Raw genomic sequence first — 27,831 nt, forward strand, 5'->3', positions numbered from 1 at the left:
TCTGTTATAAAGTAAGCCTGTAAATATGCACAACTGCTCTGAATATCATCCTGAAGGAGACTTCCCCTCCCCGCATCAATACTGCCACTCAGATTCCCACTGCTGGGTCTTAGGCTGCTCCTCTGCCTGTATCTCTTCTCCTGTAGCTTCTCAAAGGGATTTTCTCTATCCTCAGTTGAGGAGGTTGCAATCTCCGGGCGGATTTTAAGATATTGTTATACCTACTTCTATCCCTAAAGGCGAGGAAGGAGGTTTTTCGGGGCTGCACGGAAAACGACAACATCAAGGAGACAGGAATGTATTGGAGTGCCCAGTTCTTCATCTCATTGTTTCAGAGTTCTTCCTTTTCCCAGTGCTATTACCTACTGCTTACTTTGCATCCAGGAACCATGCTTTCAAAAGGCTTTGATTTTAATAGGATTGTTGGCATCTTTCTTAATTATTTTAGAGGTCTGTATAATAAATGTCTCTTCAGCAAATTTTTGTTTGGGAGCAGTATAACAGATGTATATCCTTAAATTAGGGAAGTAGAGTAAGGTATCCTTATATAAGTCTCTGAAGGGAAATTCTTTTTTTGTTTTATTTTGTTTTTGTTTTTCTTTTTTTACAACCATCCTATAAAAAGCCTCTGACTTTGGGCTATTAAAATGTGAAAAATGCTTTTGACTTTGGACTATATAATTTTATAAAAATTTGCACTTAGGCATAAAATGTAGGCTTGAAATTAGCTGACCTAACAAGACCTTAGGCTGAACTCTTTGATTTCTATTGGTGTTTATTTGGCTCGCAGCATAATTTTTCCTCCTTGTCCTCCTCTTGCTTTCTCAATTTTGTAAATTTTGACAGCATAGGAGATTTGTAATTCCCTTATGGCAATGTAGGCACATGCAGTATTTGGAGATGAAGCAATGTGAGACATTCTGTTAGGTAGGTTATGCCAACTATTAAAATCTTTTATTTTTTAAAAAAAGATAATGGCAGACTCCATATGAATAAAAAATGCAATGGCTTCAATTAACTTCAAATCCTGTCAAGCTCTGTCTATTGTGTACATCTCATTTTTTTAGGAGAAAAAAAATCTCATCTTTAAACCTTTTTAAAGTGGTTAACAAGGATAATCCAAGAAAAAGTTGTTTTTATAAGCTCAGTGATAGAATGCTGGTCTGGCCTGGTCGAGCTTTGGGATATGAGGAATGGGAAGGGCGTGTGATTGTAAAATGTGAACTAAAACAGCATTTGTCATCTTCACTGGAAATATTTGAACTGAATTAATGCTTGTTCATTCTAAGCTAGATTTTCCAGTTTAGAGACTTAAGCAAAGTATCTTTTTTTTTTAAATTGTTTTGCAGTAGTCCTACTGTGCTGTTCAGGTTTGTCTCAAACTCCTCAAATAAGCCTCGTGGCTCAGCTTCTCAAGTTGCACCTACAATCCTGTGCCTAGCTTGTTTATTTTTAAAACCATTTTCATTTGTTTCTGTGTCGCTTCTAAAATACTCATATATCTAAATAATATTATTGGTGATAGGAATGAGCAGTAAATAAAATGAGATAACATACTTCTATAGATTATTTAGATATCAAATATCATCTTAGCTTACATCCTTTGAATTATATTACTACTCCATCATATTGAAAATCTGTCTACTGAGTTGAGGTGGCAAACATTCTCGTATTCTATTTAATTTTCAATAAATGATCACAGCGAAAAATGTTTTTCAATAAAGTCATATAGCACTGTTTTCACACAATAGCATCTTTCCGATTTTTTCTTGGCATTTTAAGGATTATAAAATATATTAAATATGATTTGTATGATGCCTGTAATATAATTTTATTGGATCATATAGGAAAACATCAGGGGGAGTATACTGTCTATAGTTATCTTAGGTTTGGGAAAAGCAAGTAGGTTAAGACTCATCAAAGTTTACAGAGCTAGTTATTGAGAGTCAGAAAAGGAACTGAACCATTCTATCATGCAAAATATATTTTATTTTTCTGACATATTGGTTTCTTATGATCAGTACTAGAGTGTGAACTCAGGGCTTTCTCCTGCTGTGTGGTACTCTACCACTTCATTATGTCCCCAAACCTTTCACATATCCTTCACAGAATATTTCAGATCATTATAAAAACTAAAGACTTGTAGAAAAGCCCAGTGCTGGTGGCTCACACCTGTAATCCTAGCTGCTCAAGAGGCTGAGATCTGAGGTTTGCAGTTTGAAGCAATGCGGGGCAGGAAAGTCCATGAGACTCTTATCTCTAATAAACTACTCAGAAAAAGCTGGAAGTGGTGCTGGGGCTCAAGTTGTAGAGCACTAGCTTGGAGCACAAAGAACCTCAGGGACAACACCCAGGACTGGCAAAACAAAACAAAACAAAAACAAAAAATGTAGAAAGTAAACGTTTTTTCACAAAACCCAATGTTTCATATTCATGGCAATTTATAGATCAACAATGACCCATTCTTTGGTATATGTTAGGCTAAAAATGTAGGCCATAGACACTAACATCTTTTGTGTAAATGTATTGTATTTACAAATATTTCTATTGTGATTGTTTTAATTACCTTTCCCTTTCTGACTCTTCAGTGTGTGTGTGTGTGTGTGTGTGTGTGTGTGTGTGTGTGTGTGTGTGTGTGTGTGTGTGTGTGTGTGTGTACTGATTCTGGGCTTGAACTCAGGGCCTGAGTGCTGTCCCTGAGCCTTTTCTTCTTAAGGCTAAATAACACTCCATTATTTGATCCACAGCTCCACTTTCAGCTTTTTGTTAGCTAATCAAAGAGTCATGGTCTTTCCTATCTGGGCTGGCTTCAAACCTCGATTCTCAGATCTTAGACTCTTGAGTAGCTAGGATTGCAGGTGTGAGCCACAGGCATCTGGCTTTGACTCCTCAATATTTCTCTTTTAGCTCAAAATATGATTTTGGATCCAGTTATACTAATTAGAAATCCCAGATTAAGTCTTTGCCAAGGTAGTTGCAATATAGACTCTTCATTTAATATGTTTGATTTATAATTTTCAATGTAAACTCCTATACTCTTACTCCTTTCCTCTGAAATTACTGTCAATTTCTGTCACTCCCAAACAGGAAAAATATACTTCCTCAATTACACAGAATTTGTTTACCATTTAGTTTTTCCTAATGTGATTTTGACATTCTGTAATAGTGTCATTTGTCACATGATATTTGAATTTCTTTGATAATGTTAACATTTTAGATTTATTTTTTTCTGGGAAAAACTTTAAAATAAGAATTATGTTGAAAATGTACACCTTAAAGATATCTATCTGTTCAGTTTTATTTGGCCATTTAAAAATAATACTTTTTTTCAGAAGAGGAGACTCGTACTGTGGCTGGAATTCAGGGTCTCACAGCCTTGCTTGGTTTTTCACTCAAGGCTGGTGCCTCAACAATTCTGAACCACAGATCCTCTCCAGCCCTTTTCTGATTAATTAGAGATAGACAGATAGACAGACAAATCTGGATATCTATCTATCTATCTATCTATCTACCTACCTACCTACTTGTCTATCATCCATCTGTCTATCATTTATCTATCTCTAATGTATATTTTTACACAGCTCATGTAGTTGAACTTGCTATTCTCCTGCTTTAAGGCCTGGGAGTATAGCTGAGTCTTCTTTGAATTTCAATACTTTTTTTCTTTAATCTAACCAATTACTCTTGAAATGGTCTCTTTTGCTTTGTTCTCTGATGTATAAATATGACATTATAAATAGAACTAAAGGTTGTGTGTTCCACTAAAATACAATTGACTCTTAAAGTTGTATTAATAATATAGTATTAAATTATGTTTTCCTTTATACCTTGAATTTCTAAGAATTTACATTTGATTAATAAATTTACCTCATGGATTTATATAGAAGTACATCAGTCTTTATCAAACTTTTGCACAGTACTCAGATAAACCATGATTAATGTATTCTACATTGTATTAATAAATACTCTAAAAAACAGCATTTACTGGTCTGCAAAATTTTGCATTTACTATATATCTCACACACAGGATTTTGCAAAAATACATTTGCATATTAATGGATCTAAGAGGCTTTATAGTAAAAATAATAATACAGATGATGGAGTTAAGCCAAATATATTTTCTAAATAGTTTGAGAAATACCCAAATATAATGCATTGTGTAACTTAGTTTATTAATGGAAAATGTTACATTGTTATATCAGTTATTGATATATTAGTATTGTGCTACAACCCAGTACTACAAAAGAAATATCTTCTTGCTTTTTCTCTTTTTCTAAATAAGAATTTAGACTGTCTTATGCTAAATGTTTTTAAATTATAGGTTGGAAACTAGATAATCAATAAATTTTGGCCATTCCCCCATATAAATGAAAACCTTTTAATACATTTAACATTAAATGTAAAACAAAATCTTTTAAAGACCTTTCTTTCCTGTTGACTTTTTTTCATAATCTTTATATGCATTGTGAGCTACTTTGGGCTCCTTGCCAGCATCTCTCATTACTTCCCCCTGCCCCCTGAATATTCCTTTTTAAACTGAGCCTTCAGAAGCCCTTCTTCTATCCTGTGTTTAGACAACCCAGTTTACTCTCAGTGTTTCCACATATGACAGCAAATAAAAATGTGTGTCAACTTGTAAACTATACCTCTCCTATGAGACATATTGACATTTCAATATGGAACAATCCCTGAGTCTCACAAGACAAAAGTCTTGTATAGAGTAATTCCATCCTCCATCATGTTCTTTATTCTATTCATTACCACAGGCTCCAGGTGAGTCCTCTTGCCGGCTAGAGGAAGGCTGAGTAGTTATGGGTCCCAAGTCTTTTGCATTGAGCTTTTAGGAGTGACTAAGAAAAAAAAAAGGTACAAGATAACTATATCCTTAGTGTGAGAAACTATACTAGCACCAAAAAGCAAAGTCTTTTCTATACTAACTTATGTGTCAATCTGCCTTTTGTGATACATGAATGGTGACTTGGATGACTTTGTCAAAAGTGTCTTTCAGGTCTCTTTTCCACCGATAGATGTGATTTCCCACATATTGATGATTTCTACTAACCACTGCTATTTTTACATTCTTCTAGTAGCCCTGGACCATTTTTGTATTCTATATCGGTTTCTAGAGCACTCCTGCATATCAATGTATTTGATTGCTTGCAAAGATCCCTACCAAAACAGTAAGCCAGTGCCTGTGTTTGCCCACAGGGGTGCGTCTTGACAGAGTACGCGGAGGTCGGCAGAAGTACAAACGCAGAATAGATGCAGAGAACAGCCCCTACCTGAACCCTCAGCTGGTTCAGCCAGCCAAAAAGCCATGTAAGTACAGCAGATGTGTCTGGCTTGCCAGAACACAGACTCTTCCCACTTGGCTTTCTGTACATACACCAATGTTGGCACGCTCACTCTGACTCTGAGGAGACTTCTTTTTGTCGGAGAACAGTGGGAATAGAGATTCCAAAGGATTGTCTGGGAGGTGTAATGACAACTCAACTAATTGCCTTGGTTTTTTGGGTTTGGTTTTGGTTTTTGAGAATATCTCTGATTTTTCTCTCCTCTACCATTTGCATCTCTCATCATTTTGTGGAGGTGTAAGCATATTAATGCATCACTTAGATAGTGTGGATTTTACATTTACTGGTTATCTTCATTTGCAGAGGTACATAAAATGGATCAGGCTGTGATCATTAGTTCATTCATTGGAGCTGTTCATTTCAGATTTCACAAGAAAGTGATTTTTGTAGTTTTCACTAACCAAATGAGTTTGACTGCTCAACCTCCCAATGAAAATACATTAGTGGCCTCATTAATTTTAGAGGTTAACACACAAGCTAGCAATAGATTAAAACATGAATGGACACTACTAATAACAAGCATAAGTTGGCAGTTCCCTCTCAGATACCGTGGGTACTATGAATTGTTTTTAAAGATCTCATGGTTTTATAATACCAGGTCCCAGTTTTTGAAAGGGTGACTGAAACATTGCTAAAATACAACCCTCATTCTCCTTGGCATTACGCAAAAGGATTAGGGATACAAATTCAGGCAATAACTTTATCTTGTTTTTCTGAGGAATCGGTTAAAAGTTGTAGTGCAGCAGAACTTGCAATGTAGATTGTTTATGCATAATAGACACTGGGAAATGCTTTGGTAGGAAGATTCCTGTTAGTTCTTCCTGTCACAGAGACACAAGCCATATTCAGCAGAGGAATTAGCCTCTAGAGCAATTCTAGAAAGGGATAAGGGTAATTTTGGTTGTACTTTTAAGTGAATAGAAAGGGTCCATGTCTAATTCTGATTGTCCAGTAGGGGTCACTGCTGTGCCCCATCCCCGTGAGCATATGGAAATCTGTTAAATAAATAAAGCAGACCCTGCACTGTAAATGAAAGGACATTTTAGCTGTGTCAAAGGAAAAACAACCAGTTTTACATAAAATTAAAGCTTAAGTGAACATATGGCTTAGTTTCCTCTTGCCTTTCCAAAAAACATTATGTTGATTATACCTTCAATTGTCCAATCTGGCATCTCCTCCTCAGCCTGCATAAGCTGTTTGGAATTCTGCAAATACAATCTAGGGCTGCATTAAGCAGATTTTGCACATTATAATAAAAAAAAACTTTCTGATAATACAATAAAATGCAATAAGCACTAATGCTTAATTTCATTAGAGGTTTCGTTTCCTCGACTCAGTCATATACAGAATGCCCATTTCTCATTTATTTTATGCAAACATTGACTGCAACCATTGATAATTTCCTCTGTGGAAAGAAAAATGAGCACCAGCCCATTTGTAAGTCAACATGATAGAGGAATATCTATCGTTTTCTGTATAAACCTGAAAAATTGGGAAGTGGCTTGTCAAGTACCTTTAAGAAGATTACAGCAATTTCAGTGAGCTCCATTTGTCTGAGATAAAGAGGACTCCTAATAAATCATTACTCATTATCTAAAGGCCTCTGTGTTAATTTTCTTTAGTCCATCCAATTAGTGTGTTTTTGTAACAAACATTTATAAAACTTAATTTTCAGATCCTGTCAGATAAGTGTCAAGAGACTGTACATGGGGTTTTTCTGAACAGTGGCTGGGAGGATTCTGTACCCTGACTGATTATTTGTACACCACAAAGGCCCAAGAATGAAAATCGGGTTCTATTGATTCTAATTAGGCAAACATTAAATAAGATTTACCTAGAAATAGCCCTGCTGGCTATTCCATTTTCTGAGCGATGGGAATTCCTAAGCTTCTGCCCAATTTCTCAGACCCCTCAAGTCAAGTATCCATTGATGAGTAAAACAGGACACATTTTCCCGTGCTTATTAAAAAAGAAGAGTCCTAATTTCCTTTGATTACATTCCTGTTCATTTTCCTATTATTTTTTTCCCCCTAATCCTGAGGGTCGAGTGGTGCTGCTAGGGGGTTTTGGTATATTTTCAGAACCGTGAAAGTTGAAACTTTTTAAAGCATAACTAAAAGTATAAGCGTTGATTTTGTAGTATACACAATAATCATACACTTTTCTGTATGGATCCTGCAGTTATTACACAGAAGCTATGTAATCTTTTTTGGCATTTTTATACATTTTATTTATTGTCTTTTTTATATATGTTTTTTATTGTAAAAATACTGTACAGTTACATGAGTTACATAAATACTGTTACAGTTGCATGAGTTAGGTAATGAGTACATTTCCTATTGTGCATTGTTACCTCCTCCTTTGTTTTTCCCCTACCACCTCTTCCCTCCCCATTTCCCCAACTCCTCTCTCTCCTGTCTCCCCCCCTGAAGTTGTAAAGTTCATTTTCAACATGGTGTCTTGTATATCTCATTGTTATAATGGGTCAACCTGTATCCTTATTTAAGTATTTTGTTATTTTCCTTCCCCTCCCCAAATTATAAAAATGTACATATAAGATACAGGGCACCGAAATCAAATACAGTGAAAACAGGGGTTATACTGTGGGGAAGAACATACAAAAGAAACAAAAAAAAATCACATAGTACATTATAAATACATTAAAAACAATAGCAAGAAAGAAAAAAAAAACACTTGTGTCCCTATCTAGGGGTTCATCGACTTGGAAAAATTATATTAAGTGAAGTTAAGCCAGGCCCAAAGAAACATAGGTCCCATGATTGCCTTTATTTGCAGTAACTAGTATATGTCTAGGACAAGCAGAAAAGGTCAAAAGCTATGTACATATGACCATATAAGATGATGTTAAGTGAAATGTAATCTTTTAAAAATTATTGAGAAGCTATATTATTTTTAGTATGGTTTTTTAAGCTAAAATGGTATCTGGGGGCTGTTTCCTGCCAAGTCATCATATTCAACTGAAAGATCATTGAATATTACAGAAATGAGTAATTATCTACTGACAATTTGAAAAAAAATACAATTCATAAGGTTATGTTAATAAACTTGACATATATATTGCTAGTTGTAATTTGGATAAGTCTCATTGTTTACTTATTGGAGGACTAAAAAAAAATGCCATTTTTGCTACTATGAACTGTTGTGATTTTGCATTTTAAAAAGTTATAAACTTTTACAGCAAAAAATAAATACATAGTCCATGGAGGAAACAATGGAAACTTTGTTCACAAAGATCTCTGGCAAATTGTATATTGAAATATGTGGGTTTCTTCTTAGTTCCTCAGTTAGAAGAAAACATAACATCTAAAGCTTTGTATAGAGATTGAAAATCAGCCCAAGGAGGAAAAGCATTTTGTTAGCTTGGCTTTACAACCCGTCCATAAAACTCTCACATGCCCCTGAGCAGTGAAACACATTTGATATGATGCTCTTCGTTTGTCTCTAGTGTTTATTTTATGAAGGATTTTTAAAACATTTATCACAAATTTCAGACAGATAAATCTAAACCAGAGAATGAACTAGGGACAACAGATACCACCAGAGGATTAAAGAATTAGGTGCTCAGAGGGGAGATACTATAGCACATAAGTAGGAGTATTTTTATGAGATTGGCTATATTTGGAAGGTTGGGTAGATGTGTGGGGAGAAAGGGAAAGGAAAGAAATTCCTATTTAATGCATCCCACAGAGATAAAGTTATATGGTTAGTAATTCACCCAGACAGAAGGGCTCTGACCTTTGCTCTTTAAGGAGTTAAGACAATTAATGGCTTTTATACTCATTATGTGTGTGGGCATTGGTAGCTCTTTGCCTTCCCATGATAGTCCCATAGTTCAGTAGTTTACTGTGGGGTTTTGTTTTAGAGCTGCTGGGTATTGTTTTATTAGCATTCCCAAATCTCACTTAAGAATGAAAAATCAAACCCAGACAATATCTAGTATCTCTTCCCTGTTTGCTACAAACAAAACAAGCAAAAGCAAAAACAAAACAAACCTCCAAACAACCACCGAACAACAAAAACAAAAAACTTACTATGGGGTAGTTGCTTCATTCTAGCCAAAACAGAGTAAGCCAAAGAGAAAAGCATGCATTCGATCAGGTCTGCTGCACTTTGCTTTCCGACCTGATTCTTTTCCCCTGAAAACTGTTTAACACAGGCATATTGGACCATAAAAGGAATAGTCTGAGTTAATTGTTGAATATTTAATTTTTTTTATAAGCACGAAAGTGCTGTAGGGCTTGTGAAAGAGAAGAATGATGCTTGTAGTGATCTTGAAATGTTCTGGTCTGATCCTGCAGATAACAAGATTGTCTCACATTTGTTGGTGGCTGAACCGGAAAAGATCTATGCCATGCCTGACCCTACTGTCCCGGACAGTGACATCAAGGCCCTCACTACACTGTGTGACTTGGCCGACCGAGAGTTGGTGGTGATCATTGGATGGGCGAAGCATATTCCAGGTATATTTAAAACCACCACAACAAAAAGGTCATAGTGAATTTCCTGAGTTATCCATGTAGATTTGGGCAGATTCAGATTTACTTATAGGATTCCTTAAAATCTTGACTTAAAAAAAATCATGCTTAATTCAGAGTTTTGCTTACACACACACACACACACACACACACACACACACACATGTATAGCACCTTGGGTTTTGGTGAATTATATTTTTATATATGAAGGCATTAGTTCTTACAAGATATTGAAAAAAGACTTTTTAAAAACATATGCTTATTATTTTTAAAATTCTGAACTTTCTTTTTTCTTGACAAATAATGCTGCTTTTTCTTGTAACTTTAAATGTTATTATTGTGAGCAGTAGATAAGACACTTTTTTTTTTGCCCTTGTAGGAATTTCTCATTGTATTATTTATTGGGGCTGATTCTAATGAATTGCTGTTTGTATTTATACGTTTGCCTTGGTTTCCAATTAGGTATTTACTATGCATTTATAAATTCATATATAAACTATTTTAAAGAGCGAATCTTAAACTGAGATGGTAAAGTTTCTCATATGGTGATATAGAATTAGTATTTCAAAAACAATCTATTCTTTCTTTTCAATAAACATATGCATGGTCACGAGTTTGAGAATTTTAGTATTCCACTTGAATTAGTTTTCATTTATTTGGACTTTGATCTTCAAATACTTTCTAAACAAGTTTTGAGTGATGAGCAGTATTTTTCTGGTACAGTTAACTTACTTCTGTCTCCTTAAACTAGTTTGTCTTTATGCTTTGAATGCTACAGTAATTTCTTTAATCAAATTGATGGAAGTCCCTTTCCCAGCCCACACTGAAACCAATTTATTGGTCATGATACGCCAGCTATGTTGCTAACAGTCGTAACGAACTGTCAGGCGATATCGCAGTGGAGCTAATTTGAAGTCATTAGGTGTGCAGCGTTCAGGCGACAATTTGTTTCAGTGGTTAGGAACACAGCTGACATTTCTGAATGGCTTTGTTCCGTGCAGTTCTAGATGAGGCCAAGCAAATTGTAAACTAATTTAAACATCACTCTGTATTATACCAGCTACTTTGTCTTACACTGCTTGCTAATAAAGCACCCCAAATTAAGTCAAAACTAGTTAAATAGGTGAGCTTGAGTGCATTCTTTAGAAAATACCCTCACAGGGTTAGTACATCTCAAGGAAGGATGGAAACTGGATTATGTGCAGGGGTGATAGGACATCTGGATTGTAACGAGCTATGTGAGTTAGACACATGCATGTTCTAAAGAATGTTATAATATTTGGGAACTCTGGCTGTGTGGATGACTAAAATTTGTACTTGAGAACAATGTCAGGAAAGGGTTTAAGAGAAGAAAGAAAAAAAACTAATATCTGTTACAGTATCCAAAATATTTCATTAAGTAGTTTACATATATATGTATATATACACACATATGTTTGTACCATATGTCATTGTGATGTTTTGTATATATACATAAAACATGTATACACAAGTCACACGCATATATATACATGTATGTATATATAATAGCAGCTAAATATATGATATATTACTATATATTGCTATATGTATTACTATGTATTACTGTATGACTATATATTACTATTAATTATATATATGAAATATATACATATACTATACTCTATATAGAATAATATTCTATATAGAATAATAACTATATATAGTTCTATAATAACTATATACAGAATATATATAATACATATTCTCTGTATAGTATATATAATATATAATATAATAACTATATAGAGTATATGTAATAACTATATAGTTTATATTCTATATATTATTCACATAATAACAATTATATACAAAATAATATATATAACATATATAATTTATAATAATATATTACATATTATAACAATATATTGTTACTATTCTAACCCAGGGTTTCAGCTTTGGCACCACAGATACAGGGGATTCCACAATTGTGTGTAGATAGGTAGCTGTCTTATGCATTATAAGGAGATGTTTAACAACATCCTTGGCTTCTACCCATTAGATGCCAGTAGCACTCCTAACAAATGAAAACGTCTTCAAATGGTACCATATATCCTTGGATGTGTGTGGTGAGGGAGGGGTAAAAATATACCAGTCTGCCTCTATTACCCCTAACTGAGGATCGTAGATCAAACCTAAGGACCAGGTGCTATTATATCACCAGTTCACAGAGGCAGAGATTGGTAGATTGACATATATATACGTATATATATATATATATATATATATACATATATATATATATATATATATATATATATGACAAAGCTAGGTAACAGTAACTGTGTCTCACACCTGTAATCCTATATCCTCAGGAGGCTGAGATGGGAGGATTATGGTTCAAAGCTAGCCAGGGCAGACAAGTCTATATGAGATTCTATCTCCAATTAGCCAGCAAAGATGTCAGACTGGATGTGTGGCTCAAATGATAGTGCACTAGCCATAAGCAAAACCAAGTCAGAGTGCAAGGCACTGAGTTGAAACAAATACTAGCAACAACAACAAAAACCCCATGTACACATGTGCATCCATGTTTATACGTGTATATATTTATATGCATGTATATATATGAATATATATGGACAAATTCACAGATATACTCAATGCCTTCAAAATATATGCAGAACATATACAGAGCAATTTCTGCTTTGAAATTCAATCAAGACATTTTAGTTTCCCAATAGGTTTTATTTGAATCATTTCAAAATAATATTTTCATCATCATCTTCATTGTCATCATCATTCACATCTGTGTAAATATCTATGTAACCATAATTCCAAGCCATCCATTAATTCCATGAACTCTGCTCAAATCTCCCTGATCTAAGGGATTTGTTCACATAGTATTTTGATAACATCCAAACATGTCACAATGGAGACTTAGAAAAGTCAACAACTTCTTCTAAGCCTTCTGGTAAGGAAAAGTCAGTGATAAATTTGCAGTTCTGGCTGTGCATCCAAGGAGAAATGTTAGCTTACAAAGGAACTTGTCACAGTAACAGGACTCTGGTGACTTTTGCAAAGATGGTAACTTTAAATAACTATGAGTAAGACCGTTTGCAGTGCTGGAAACAATTGCTATACGATTATGTGCTCAGCCTTAAGCGGAGGCTTAGAATTGGTGGGGACTGATGCTATTCTCTCTCTATGGCAAATGCCAGAGCCGGTCACAGTGGAGAGATGATTCACAGCTCTGATTTTCATGATGCCCAGAGGATATTTTAAATGATTGCAAGGAGAGGCCTGGCTGTTCAGAATGAGATTAGCAAAACAAGAATTAACTGAAATCCTTTTTAATGATTTTTTTTTTTGGAATACCATATATACCATAGAATATTTTGAAGAGGTAGAAGGGAAAGATGCTTTGATATCGAAGTGTGCTGGCTTAATTCGAGGGCATCAGAGAACAACACAGATCGGAGAGGAACGTGGGATAAGGAGGTAAAGGCACAGACAACATCAAGATTGAAGCCACTTTCCTCACTTAAATGAAAGGAATATTTCCTATTCTTGACACATGAGCCAGTTCTGAAAAGTGGAGTCAGAGCTGGAATTAAAGTCACATCTGAACTAAAATGTCCTGTCTTAGTGCTAACTTCAAAACTCTTTGTTTTTCTAAAGCTTACATTATTGAACACTTCGGTAAAGTACACTAAAACCTAAAACCTTTGCTGTGTGTGTGTGCTATTCTTAGTTTGTGCAATCACGGTACAGGCATTTTAGGTTCAACTTCTAAGATGAGCTCTGGAGCTTTCCTGTCCTGCTCTGAAGATGCTTTTCCCACACTTGATTCTGCTACATAAAAAGTAAAGAATTCAACAAAAGAAAAGATGGAAGAAAAATACCTACGGAGTGGAGGGATTTTTTTTTATTATCATTATCAGTAAATAGAATTCGTTGACTTACATTGATAAATCACATACGTTTTGAAACATGACCACACTTTATCTGCAGCCGAAGAAAAAAAATAAAAGATCTCAAGGGCTTTAGAAAATGCTTGACTTTCGTTGGAGGAGCATAAGGGTACAAGAAAAGATGATGGTGCTCTAATAGCCCTTTTTAAGAATGACAAGGCCCCACTATTAGCATCCTTTTATATCCTTGGAAATTGCTCATGCCTCGCTTTTCTGGTTCCTATCTGCCTGACTCTTTTTTATTTCTCTTTCAATTTCGTCTGCGCTCGGATAAGCGCATGCTAACACAATATGATTGAGCTGTAAAATGGAACGCTGTCGCCTCTAATCTCCTTTATGTAGATACGGAGCTCCTGCACACTCGACTTCATTCTCTCCCCATTGTTGGCCTTTTTCTTTTTTTCCCCCCCGAGAATGGGCTGTAGAGTAATGGCAAATATCAGAGCTAGGTTTCACAGGGTGTGATAAGACAATTATCAGCCCAACAGTCAGATCTATTATTGTTCTTTGTGCTTGATTATAATATTATTATGTACTGGATCTGGGTTAACAAAATACAAAATGTGGTTAGTCAGAGGGTGCTTAAAAATGCATAACCCATGTTAGCTAACCTCTATAAGTGGTTTAAATATATTTGTGAATCTTTCCAGATAGCTTACTTTAAAAGAACAGAAAGGTATTTCAGCAACTAAAGGAATAATTGTAGGGTTGAAAGCATTTTTCCTTTTTTAATATAACAAATTCTTAAGTTTCCTTGTTTTCAACATGAAGAAGACATGGCCATTGCTCCAGTTTGGCAAACCATTGGTCATGTTGTTAAAATGTTGCCTATTGTAATGGCACCAGAGAGAGAGAGAGAGAGAGAGAGAGAGAGAGAGAGAGAGAGAGAGAGAGAGAGAGAGAGAGAGAGAGCCCTATAATTTTTTCTTATAGCAAGAAAAGGGAAAGATATCTAGCTCTAAAAGAAAACTACACTATGCAGATAATACAATAAACAGTCTTTAAGTGTTTTCTTTCATGTAAGAAACATATCTAAAACATAAAAGCTAATATTTTTCATTTGCACTGAAATGGTTTTTTCTAAAAATGGTTCAGTTAGGAAATGTACATTAAAAACTGTTCACTGACTTGCCTGTTTAATGTTTTCTCAGTAGAGTTATTTAGAATTTTCTACAGTGACAGAAATCTGTTTAGAGTGTGGATTAAATGATTTTTGTGTTATGGAATTAATTCTGCAAAAGATTAAAAATGGAATATTTTTTGTTCATAGTACTGTTTGATATATACTAATTGCTTGAACCAATTTTATGTGGAACCCAATTTATAAGATTATGTTACCCTCCTGCTAGAGTTGTATGGAGGTTTTATTTTTAAATACTCATTACTGGAACTGGGCACCAGTGGCTCATGCCTATAATTCTAGCTACTCAGAAAACTGAGATCTGAGAATTGAAGCTTGAAGCTAGCACATGCAGAAAAGTCTGTGAGATTTTTATCTCCAATTAACCAGCATGAAGCTGGAAATGGATGTGTAGCTAAAATGATAGGGTGTCAAATAAACTGTGAGTACAAGGTCATGAGATCAGGAGTTCAAGCCCCCATAGTGGTACACACACAAAACAATTTCATTATTGGGTATGGTTGGCAAAATACCCACTTTCAATTGGTAACACCATTACATGATTAGGATGAATACTAATATACAAAATAACATGCTAAAATAAGATTGTTTCTATGTGTAATGTATGTGATTATGATTTGATATGTAAGAGCTAGTTGACAAGCACCATATATAAGTTGCATCTAATAGTTTATGTGAAATTTGTATTATTGGAACTTGATAAATATTCATTGATTAGTTGATTTAAAATGTGTATAGCACAAACTTTCATCGGTTTTCATATTCTACCTTCGACACCATCTCATAGAGAAGTTTGTATATAATTGTAATTTCTACTTTGCTTTGAATGAACTAAAGCACTCTAATTTTAGCCTCTTTTCTCTAGATTAATTTTTCTTTTGTTTAATTCAGTTATATCTACTGTGAGATAGTTGAATCTTCTAGTTAAATGGAGATAAGTTAAATATAAGACCCAGGAACTGGATAAATAATAATACCACTTAAAGTTATGTGTATTCAATTATTAACTGTTTGGGGGTTTTGTTTAATCTACTTTGTAGCTATAAAACCATTACTTACAGATTAGAATGATTTGAGAGTAAAATCAGAAAAATTGAGCTGTAGTTCAGTAATTTTTGTAGGTTACTTAATTATGCTAACCATTAATTATATTGTGAAAATCAAATAAGGAAAAAATATGCATGTAAATTTTATTCCTATATTTAATTAATTTGCAAATTGAAAAGTATGATGTAAATGTAAAGCATTCCATGTTATTTTTTATTTCCAAAGTATTGTACACATATCATTTATATGTCATATATATCATGTATTTATTTTTATTTATTCAATTTATTTTTTATTGCTGTACATATATTTTATTTTGTTTTATTTTATTCATTACTTATATTTTATTGCTGTACATTTTATTTACTATACATATATAATTTCCTTGTTTATCATTCGTGAAAGTCACAACTGTGTATAGAAATAGGAATCAGGAAGTGATAACTATGTTGTAAAAAATGTTTAGGTATCACCTGAGACTTCTTTATTGATTTTTTTTTAAATTGGTTGTGGGGCTTGAACTCAGGGCCTGAGTGCTGTCCATGAGCCCCTTCTTGATCAAGACTAGTCAAGACTAGACTACCACTTGAGCCACACCACCACTTCTGGTTTTTGAGGGGTTAGTTGGAGATAAGAATCGCATAGGGACTTTCCTGCCCAGGCTGTCTTTGAACTGAAATCCTCAGATCTCAGCCTCCTGAGTAGTTAGGATTATAGGCATGAGTCATGGGCAACAAGCTTCCTTTATTTTCTGTAGCTAACTTTATTGGAAATGAAAACATTAGACCAAAAAAGATTTAGTGAGGTTTGCCTGGCAGAGATCCAGTTCAAGAGACAAACCACAGGCTGTTAAAGATGCTCACAATGATGTGTCATGGGCTATTCAGTGCTATTCATGGGCTATGCACTACTCTGTCATCATGCTGAATTTCTACCAGCTTTGCTCCTGCTAGTTACTAGACCACATGCATTTGCCATCTCTCCATAGCTTTGCTATTGTATAATTGGAAAGGACTCATCATTTTTTAGTAATCATTAAAGGCTTATTAAACTATGTGTCTTTTGCATGCCTAACACTATTCTAGGCACAATGGGAAGATGCCCATGAGATCATCCTGAATCATTAGCCCTATCTGCATAAACAAATGTACCTCTGTAGGAACATATATTGATGATAATCTTGATTTACCACTGTGTTCGATTCAGACTTGACTTGTTCATCTTATGCATGGAATTGAGCCTTCAATCTAAACTAGCTGTGATAACTCTTTATTGCTTACAAAGCACTTCTACCAACTTTTATTGAAGGACAGTTTTCTTCTTATTAGCCCTGCTTTGTAGATTAGTAAATCAGAGAGTTGAGAGCTCTGCATGACTCATTCTGGAGAGAATGTTAGTCAGAGCTGTGGTGTACTGAACTGAGACGATTTTGGGAGTAGCATCTCTGTGTCTTTCTTCCCAGTCCTCATTACTTTCCCCTTGATCTTGTCATTTGTCCTCAATCACCTATTTGAATTTTATAATACATTTAAACAAATATAACATACCCAGCCTCTTTGTACATTTTGTCTGTACATTTACAACATGAAAGATAAAAGGGAAGGAGAGTTCCTTACAAGAGAAGGTCTGCCATATCTTTCAATAAATGCAAACTAAGACCATGACTTGGTAGTATAACCTAAACATTACTAATGACACATTTCTATTTATTTATTTATTTGTTGGTTGGTTGGTTGTGGGGCTTGAACTCTGGGCCTGGGCTCTGTCCCTTAGCTCTTCAGCTCAAGTTGAGCGCTCTACCATTTCAGCCACTGCGCCACTTCCAGTTTTTCTGGTGGTTTATTGGAGATAAGAGTCTCATGGACTTTCCTGCCCAGTCTGGCTTTGAACCATGATCCTCAGCTCTCAGCCTCCTGAGTAGCTAGGATTACAGGCGTGAACCACCAGTGCCCAGCTACTAATGACATTTTAATGACCAAGTCAATCACTCTTTGACTACTTATATGACCAGTTGTAAAAGTCACTAAATGATTGGTTACACTGATCCAGTGCTCCCATTTCCCCAACTATGCTCAGATTCACTGGATGTTGAAGTTGATGGACATGTAAAGGTAAAATGGAAAAGTGAGTCACTGTAAAGACTTTCCAATCACATCAAAAACAGTTCCTCTACCATGGAGCATTAAAATAGTTTCTGCCAGCTTCTTTTTACTTTTTTCACCTTTATTGCATAAGCATTCAATGAATTATATACCAGCCATGTACACTTAGGACACACACATATATCTAGCCCTCTCAGCCTGGTGGGTGGTTCAGAAAAATGAACTTGAAGCTAAACAGAGTGACTAGATGTGATTGTGTTATTCCACGGCTACACACAGTGACAGTGTGAATGGAGGCTACAGACACAGGCAAGAACCCATCCTAGAAAACCCTGAGCTTCAAGCCAGGATAACACATTTCCTACTAATGGTAGAGAAACACTACTGCAATATTTAATGGAGACTGACCACATGGATTTTCATTTTGAAAAGATGAAGATCGGCTTCTAGACAGAAAGATAACTCACTACTTTGGAAAATAACCTTTCTCCATGCCTTATATTCTAAAAGCATGTCATCTGTTTCAAACAAGCTCATGGTAATTGCTAAGCTCTTTTAAAATGATCTTTCAGAAGTTTGAGACAACCTGAAGTTTACCTAAGGATTATGAGACTATTGACATTGTGTAGACCTAGCCAAGTCTCTGCTTGCTTTTCTGGTATTCTTTTTATTAGAGAAGATGTTGCCTGTAACTTTTAGGTTGTTTTCAAATCTACTTGATGAGTTAAAGAGAGAAAACTGGGCCTTATGGGTAAAATGTTATATAAAAGCTGGCATAATTAATATAAACCACATATGCTCAAATGTTTGATTAAAATGTTTTCATCTCTAAACACCATTGGGAGAGGAGTACGGAGCATGAGGCAGGGAGGGCTTTGTTTATTCCCTCTGCTCCTTCCTGACCCTTTCCCCAACCCTAGTTCTACTTCCCTTAGTGGCTGGTGGCACTTTTTCCCCTGTGTTCCCCCTTTATCTGGCTCAGCCAATCTCCAAATGAATGCATGTCTATCCTGGCCTTGGCTTTGACACTCTGGATATATTGATTAATAGTTGCCCTAAGCTCCTTTTAGCAAATCAAATTTTCACTTTTAGCAAGGATTTCGCCTCTGATTTATTCAGCAAAGTGAAATGCACTAAATTGACTTTGACATTCAGGGAAAATGGCTGAAAAACAAAGAGCAGAGGAAAGAGATATAAATTGTATGGCAGCTGGTGAGTTCAAGCATCAGAGAAATAGTTTTCTATAGAATGCCTACTTGGTGAAAAGTACTTTTTAAACACAGACAGAAGTGATTTCTTCAATAAAAATGAAATGCTGAGTTTCTTTTAGGAGAAAGTAAACTCAGAATTCTTAGTCCATTTAAAAAAATGGTTTATATTGTTTCCCATAGTAAAAGATTTCACCTGACATTTCCAAATACATATATAAGGTATTTTGGTCATATCCATCTGCTCTATTATTCTTTCTTGCCCATTCTTCCTCCTCTTCTCCTTCTCCCTCCCTATTTATCCCTCTTTTTCTTTGATGACCTTGGTTATAGTTTCTCCTGGATTCCATAAATTAGAGAAACCATGTGATACTTATCTTTGTGAGACTGACTTATTTGTATGTGGATATTTGTGTGAATAATTATTTGCATATATACGTGCTGTATATAGATGTGTACATGGGTGTGTGGATATGCACACATGTATGTGTGTATACAGTGTGTACATTTATTCTAAAAAATGAAGCTTTTCCATTACAATCAGGAGAATTTGAAATAATTTTGGAGTATATATCTTGGTATAGAAAAGCCATGTATCTTTGATCATCTGGGTATTTTCTTCCAAGAATACCATCCTGAGCTGTGTTCCTTTTTGAGACTGAATCAGTCTGCCTCCTCATTAGAACAAGGCTCAGTGGATAAATAACGACTAGGTTTAGGAAACAGAAGTGTGGTTTCGGTGTGTGGAAAGACGTGGTGCTGGTGTAGATGAAAAAAGGTGGGAACAGGGCTGAGCTGAGTTTCTGTGGGCACTTGGGGGAGGAATTAAAATTGTGAGGAATATCAGGGATTTTCTTTTTCATATTGAGATGTAATAGATGCATGTCATCTGCCTAAGGATTTTCTGAGTAATAAGAGGAGCAAAGCAAGGAGAAAGCTGTGGCTGAGAATTCCTGCTCATTTACTTCTTTCTCATGAAGTGTTAATTTTCCTTATTAATTGTAGACAAAGTACATATGTGGCACATATGTATTGTTAAAGCAGTTCTCCACCATTTAACTATATATATATTTTTTAATGACTCTTTTCTCTTTGTCTTTACAAAAAAAATCTAGCAGTATTTATAGTAACTGAAATCCAAAGACACTCATTCTGTCCGTCTCAATGATGTTTTACAAATCAACTTCTTTTAATAAAGACTGTGTATTGAACTCAGGACCATAAGCTTGGTTGTCAAGCACTGTTTGTATCACTCCAGCCATGTTCTCTGTCCCAGATCAGATAATAATTTGACATTCTACCAGTGAGTCCTCAGCTCCATGCTAGAGTGGATCCATTGTTTCTCTAAAATGATACAGCTTCCCTAATGGAGATGTGTGGCTCGTGTGGTAAAATGCTAGATGTCCTCAAGAAAGCCAGAGGAGAACACAGGCCCTGAGTTCAAGCCTTGGTATTAGCACACATACACACACACACACAAATGATGATGCATCTTTCTTCCCAATTTAACCCACTGATCAACCCTCAGAAATGACCTCAATGAGGAAAATTCAATACAATGCTTTTAACTGGTCAAAATCAGTTTGATTGACGGGATTTTCTAAGCAGTTTGTGGTTTCACAGAGGGACACTCCTCTTGCATTTGTTTATAAGTACGAAAACATTTCCTTTTCCCAGATATAAATACAATTTCTTTGAGGTAGGAGTGTACAATTTTATTTCTTTTAGTTCATTATTTTTTGTCAAACTATTATTTTCCCTGTAGCAAGAGTCATGATTGGTGGTCATGGTATGCCAACTGTCACGAGGGGATTGTATCATTTTTGGTTAGCACCTGGTTCTCTCATGGCACCATTCGATATGATTTAAAAGGTGTTACTGCAGGGAGCTGGTGCCTCACACCTGTAATCCTAGCTACCCAAAGAGGCTGAGATCTGAGGATTGTAGTTTGAAGCTAGCCCAGGCAGGAAAATCCCTAAGACTCTTAACTCCAGTGAACCAGCAAAACACTGGGAATGGAGGTATGGCTTAAGTGATAGAGCATCAGACTTGAGTGAAAAAGCCAAGTAAGAGCTCAAGACCCTGAGTTCAGGCCCCTGAACAAATACAGACATACACACATATGCACACACACACACACACACACACACACACATAAACACACACACACACACACACACAAATATGTGTACATGCAATTTGGACTAAGAGAAAAACTGAATAAATATATTCCTCCCCTTGGTAATTCTGAGAGCCACTGGCAGTTCAATTTAGTGAATCCAATCTCTATTAAGCCCATAACTTTGCTTCTAATAAGGAAATTATGTTTCCACTGCCACATCAGCATGAAGCCTTCCCCACAACTTGTTAATTCTATGTAATGAAGAAGAGGGAAAGGACCAGTTTCCTCAACTGGATTTACAGTAAGCAAGCCGATAACTGAATATGTAGGTCAGTATCAGAGAATCATCTGAGCCCAATTAAATACCATCCCTTTAAAGGAGGAGGGGGGTTCCTCCGAAGAGCAGCTATACTCTCTGTGTGGGAGAGCCTTCACACCTGCTTAACCTACATTAGGAAAGGATTAATTACCTGAGGTGCTGGCCCCTCTGCCAGTCAGCACGTTTGTGGCCGGGCACATGGTGGCCTGGGCTGCTGAGGGAGGGAAGTATGGGGAACAGCTGGGGGTCCCTACACAGAATACCTCCAAACATGGTCAGCACTTTACGAAAAGCAAAATCAAGCTTCTTGTATCTTGTGATTTGACTGAGTCAGGGCAGAGGCCTCAGCCAGGAGGTCCTGAGCACGAATGTTGTTTGCTTGAAGGAATGAACAGCCCAAAGGCCGTTTCAACTGTCATGCTGCTCAGATTAACCTTTTTGGGAAATAAAAGGAATAATTGGCTTCAGAGTATTTATATTTAATTCTGTGATTACCATTGTTTTGAAATGAAGAATTCTGAAGCTTGTAAAATGTGCTTATTTTTTTCAGAAGCGTGCCTAGGAGAAGCTATGGAACACTCATTTTACATATGTAGAATAATATCAAAGCAAGATTTTTCCCCCCCAAATAATCAATGCTGGCAAATTAAAACTTAGAGATCATAGACGAGAGCTCTGAATTTTAAGAAGAGGCACTATATTGGAGTGGACAGTGTATAGTCTTTGAAGTTAGTGTCCCTGGTTGTAATTCAGGTATTATTTTATGCCAGCAACTCAGTTTATATACATATAAGGTATATACATATAAATAAGTATAGTAATGCCTTCTCATAGGTTGCTAGGACAATACTATGAGAGACTATAAGCAAAGTACAGAATACAATCTTGCTTTTTTTTTTTTTTTGGTCGTGGGCCTGAACTCTTGGCCTGGACGCTGTCTCTCAGCTCTTTTGCTCAAGGCTAGCACTCTACCGCTTGAGATACAGCACAACTTCTGGCTTTTTTCTGCTTATGTGGTACTGAGGACTCCAACCCAGGGCCTCATGCATGCAAACAAAGCAAGCACTCTACCACTGAGCCACCTTCCCAGCCCTCTTGCATTTTTTTTAATGTTGGCACTGGGGCTTGAATTTGGGGCTTGGGTATTGCTTCTGAACTTTTTTCCTCTCAAGACTGATTCTCTACCACTTGAACCACAGTTTCACATCTGGCTTTTTGGTGTTGAATTGCAGATAAGTGTTTCATGGGCTTTCTTGCCTGGGATAGCTTTGAACCTTGATCCTCATATCTCAGCTTCCTGAGTAATTAAGGTTACAAACATGAGCCACTGGCACCTGGCTTGAATATTTTTAAGTGTTCAACAAATGTTGAGTGTCATTACTTGAGCATTGATTTGGAGTAAAGATACTTAGTACCAGGACAGTTATAGATGGCCACAAACTAGTCAGAGATCAAGTTGGGACTAAACCTCATGTCTTTCAGCTCCAAGTTTGCCATGAATGCTATTTAGCATTGTCCCTAACAGGTTTTTAGAAAAATAGAGTACAATTTTAGTCACAATAATAGAGAGTATCAAGTTATCTTCCTGTGTTTTGCATATTATATTATGTGATGCATAAGCATATATTTATATGTATATCATGCATCTTGAAGATAGACTCATTATAGTATTAACATTCTATAAAGTTTATTTTGATAGATTTAGCAAGTTGTCTATGACAAATGATAAGTTTTGAGCCAATTTTTATTCTTTGACATAGCATGTTGTACTGACTGGAAATTATTAGTCCATGTATGTGGATCAGAGTCCTCTTTCCTGCAGCCTCCTGCAGGAGGAGGAGAGACAAACCTCTTCCTGGGGCTATGGGATTGGGAAACATGGCTAATGACCCAACATGACAACTACTGAAGGTCTTCATACAGGGCTAAGTCATCTAGATAATATGATGAAACCATCCGAATTCATAAGATGTGCCTATGTTTTTATTGCTATGATAAAGGTGAGGTACACAGGGATTACAGTTACGTCAGTCAGGTAAAGAGTGCATTTCTCTTCTGACAATGTCATCCCTTCCCTTGCTCTATCCCAGTCTTCCCTCCAAGATGTGCCTATTTTATAAAGCATTTTTGATCATTGCTATAAGCAGCGATGCTGTCTTTGAAGCAACAGTATCTGTGACATTTGGTTAAAGTTAGCTTGTAAAATAAATCCATTGGTTTTAATTTACTGGGCAGTTATCTGCCCGAATGCACTGAATGGAAGAAGGTCTTCACATGTCTGTGTTGACTATGAAACTTAAATCAAACTGTAAAGGAAATTCCATGTAGCTACATAGAATTATTTATTCTTTATTTGAATCTGACCATGCTGTATTGGCGCAGTGAAGGAACTTGAGTTGGGGAGGTTCTTGGGGATTGAACCTAGTTCCTAAGCATGCTCACTCAGCATGCATTCCCTTCCAGTCCTTGAGTAAATTGCAGGTGTATCAAGGGATTGTAGCTACCTTTATACCAAATTGGATATGATTTGAAATATCTGAATATAGTAAAAAGCCTTATAAATTGACATTTTCCTGTGTGCGGTATCCAGCCTGTGCTCACATGTCATACATAATATATTTTTATAGTGAGCCAATCACTATTTGTCTTGCAAGATAAGGAGATATAGATAGAGTCTATTCTATGGAAGACCTGTTGCATGTTTAGTTGCTTTTCTTGGAAGACTCTGTCATTTTTTTCTTTGATTCCTGATGCATCATATAAATATATATAATATATATAATCTGATTAATTTTAATTGTTCTTTTGAGGATGTTGATTTGGAACTTACTGGGAATTATTTCTCACATACTCTTGAAGAAGTGCTTGGAAGTTGAGTGCTAGTGGATCATGATTTTAATCCAAGCTGAGTTCTGAGGCTCACCATTCAAAGCCTCGAAGATCTCTGAGACTCTTATCTCTGATTCACAAGCAAAAGGCTGAAAGTGTAGCCCTGAGTCAAGTGGGAGTGTTTGCCTTGAGTGAAAAAGCTAAGGGACAGCACCTGGGCCCTGAATTCAAATCCAGTCCTAGCACACATAGATACAAAAAGGTATGTGTCGAGAAGGACAAATTCAGCCTTGCCTTGAGACCCAGCATTTCAGGTCTTGCTACTCCTGTGTTCTGACTATCAGTGAGATTCTGAAGATTCAATTGTGGGCCAGAATCTGCCTGAAAGGTTTTTGTGCTTGCTTCCAACCACCTGGATTTTAAATGGTTAAGCTACCTCAGAAATGGAGCCACTATATGATCAGAGACTTATTTGTCATGTTAGGGAGGATCACCATGTTTTCATTTTTAAAAAAGATTATTCACCAACCATCACCTCATATGAGGATTAAGGTGGTATTGAAGCTGATGGTTAAGGTCCCTCTCCTGCTGCTAACTTTTGTTCTTCTGCAGGAGCACAGTGCAGAGGCCTGGGCTCCAGGTTGCATCCATACTCAGCGTGTTATCTTCTTATCACGCTCTTAGCATCCCTTTGTTTATTTGAGGCGACAGGAAGACTGTGTAGAGGCTGCTTAGTCAGGGATATCAGCCTTGTTGGCAGAGGAGTGATTGCCAGTTGAAAAACAAGGCATTATTGCTCATTTTTTCCCTCTTATTAGTTTGATTACATTTGCAAATCAAATCAATCCATCAGACATGATCAGGCCTCGTCCGCATTTTAAGGAATAGTAATCTCCGTCTAATAAGATGCAAATGTGTCACATCGGTAAGTAACCAATAAATCATCGTCTTGTCTTTGGCAATCATTAAATATCAGAACCAACAGTCAATTTTTAGTATTTTCAATTTGCGATATGCCGCTGGAATATAAAGATAGATGGACGTAATTACACAAACCAAACACTATTTCAGTTCATTCCAGACAGCAAATTTAGTGGAAGGTATAACTGGCTTGTCATCACCCTACATTATTCCTAGCGGTTCATGCAAAGTTCACAGACAAGCTTCAAATGGACATAGCTTTTTTTTTTTTTTTCCCCAACTTCTAACAACATCCCCACAATGGCAGGCCAACTTTGATGTAAGGACTTGAACTGACTTCTACAGGGCTGTGGAAGTCAGGGGCCAGCAAGACAGAAAACATATGTTCTTTGCTATGAGAGACTGCTGGCAGTGCCAACTTCAATCTTCTAGATTTTTCTGCTTAAGAAAGTGAACTTGCAAATGTAATAATGAAAGCAAACAAAAGCAGCCAAGAACTCTTCCCATGATTTATACCATCCTGTTCGATTGTGATGAGATAGTTTCCCTCAAGAGGAAAATGTGAAGAAAATAGCTATCTTTTTTTAACTTGCATATTCTAGAGTTTCTCGCAGTGGGTATTACAGTCTTATGACCTGAGTCCATTTCTGTGAAAATGTGCATAGATGCACACATCTACAATGTCCCTTTTAGGACCAGAGTAAAGAGAGCATGATACTTTTTGGCAGAGTGAAATCTTGTACCTATCAGTAGTTATAATTCAAAGTATAAGAAACAGCATAGTTTGCAAGGAATATTTGATCCAAATGTCTTTTCTTTTTTTTTTTTTTGTTTTGTTTTTGCTTTTGTCGGTTGTGGGGCTTGAACTCTGGGCCTGAGCGCTGTCCCTCAACTTTTCAGCTCAGTGTGAGCACTCTATCACTTAAGCCACAGCGCCACTTCCGGTTTTCTGGTGGTTTATTGGAAAAAGCCCAAGCTGGCTTTGAACCCTGATCCTCAGATCTTAGCCTCCTGAGTAGCTAGGATTACAGGCGTGAGCCACCGGCGCCTGGCCCAAATGTCTTTCCTCTAATTATACTTCCTTGCCACTCAGTATCTGCTGATTAACTGTGGCACTTACCTATTTATTTATTTATTTATTTGCAGAAATTATCTTGTCCTGTCACAAACAGTAAAGGGCCCTGCCCCTATCTCTGAGTTCTGATTGTTATAATGTAATCAGTATTCATACTTTCCCTTTCTTTCCCAATATTTTGCACTTATCTAGTTCCTCTTCTTCTGAGTGCTGATATCATAAGGCTCTCTTCAGTTATGAATCTGCTGCTTAAGGCCGACAATATTTCTCTTTGGTTTTTCTTTTCTCCTTACTCTCACCTGCCCATGACTTCACTTTTTCTTCTTGGCGGAAGTTATTTACCTTCTCTTGTACAAGCTAGCTTACTAAATAGGATGGGAAGGATATATTTATATGACTTTGGCGCACCTGCTACTTATTTTGGTCGTGCTTCAAATAGTCAATGTATGATTTCAGCTTGTCTTGACAGATTTGTCATACTCTATATAGTTAAAATGTAGAGCTTAACATCTGACAGTACTATCCCTTTGGCTTTCTATGTCCCTTGCTTGCACTGAGGAAACTAAATAAAAATTTCCATTAACTTTCTCCCTATGTTATTTATTTATTTAAAAAGTACAGAGCCCCTCTATTCAAATCATTCTGCTAGGCTGTGAGATATGAATATAAACGGACTTGTTATGAAGTTTATAACCTGTAATGCATACAGATAAGTAAGTGATTATGACACTGATTTTCCTAGTGCATTAATGGAGGAACATCCAGTGGAGACTCTCAACTTTGGGACTCGGGTAGACTTCTTGAGGAAAGTGACTGTTGAGGCCATAAGGTATAACAAAGCAGGGAGGCATCAAACACACAGTTTAATCATTAGCTTCCTTTTAATGATGAGACCAATAGCTAAAACGAGGTCTACTTTTAGTACCTCTGCCTCATTTTATCTATTGTTTTTTTAAGTAGGACTGAAGAACATCGTTTTTTTTTAAAGAATAAGTGGTATTCTTTAAAAGTTTTAGACTTTAACATGTAAAAGTTGGATTCGACTTTAGTTGTAAGCAAGGTCTGTGTGTTTCAAGTGTAGAATGTGAGGACAATGCAGGGTCTTGAGGGAGTGGTCAGACCATCGGTGTGAATCAGTATAATTCTCCAAGGGGTTCACCACACCTATTGTGCATTCAGACCGGCACACTCTGCCATCACTTCATGAAAACTATTTTATGTTACATCTGCAGCATTCCTTTTCTTCAAATCTACTCCAAGTGAATAGATTCCTAGCCTCTCT

General features: G+C 36.2%; 1 protein-coding gene across 5 annotated transcripts in view; it reads left to right on the forward strand.

Moving 5' to 3' along the window:
- Positions 1 to 27,831, forward strand: part of Esrrg (estrogen related receptor gamma) — a 519,748-nt gene that overhangs the window by 450,532 nt on the left and 41,385 nt on the right. For all 5 annotated transcript variants that reach the window (XM_042682338.1, XM_042682339.1, XM_042682337.1 and 2 more), the window contains 2 exons: positions 5,209 to 5,319; positions 9,674 to 9,835. In XM_042682338.1, coding sequence (XP_042538272.1) covers positions 5,209 to 5,319; positions 9,674 to 9,835 — 273 coding nt within the window. The remainder of the gene's footprint in view (positions 1 to 5,208; positions 5,320 to 9,673; positions 9,836 to 27,831) is intronic.

This window comes from Dipodomys spectabilis, unplaced genomic scaffold, assembly GCF_019054845.1.
Source record: "Dipodomys spectabilis isolate Male_0828 unplaced genomic scaffold, ASM1905484v1 ptg000069l, whole genome shotgun sequence".
NCBI classification, from domain to species: domain Eukaryota; kingdom Metazoa; phylum Chordata; class Mammalia; order Rodentia; family Heteromyidae; genus Dipodomys; species Dipodomys spectabilis.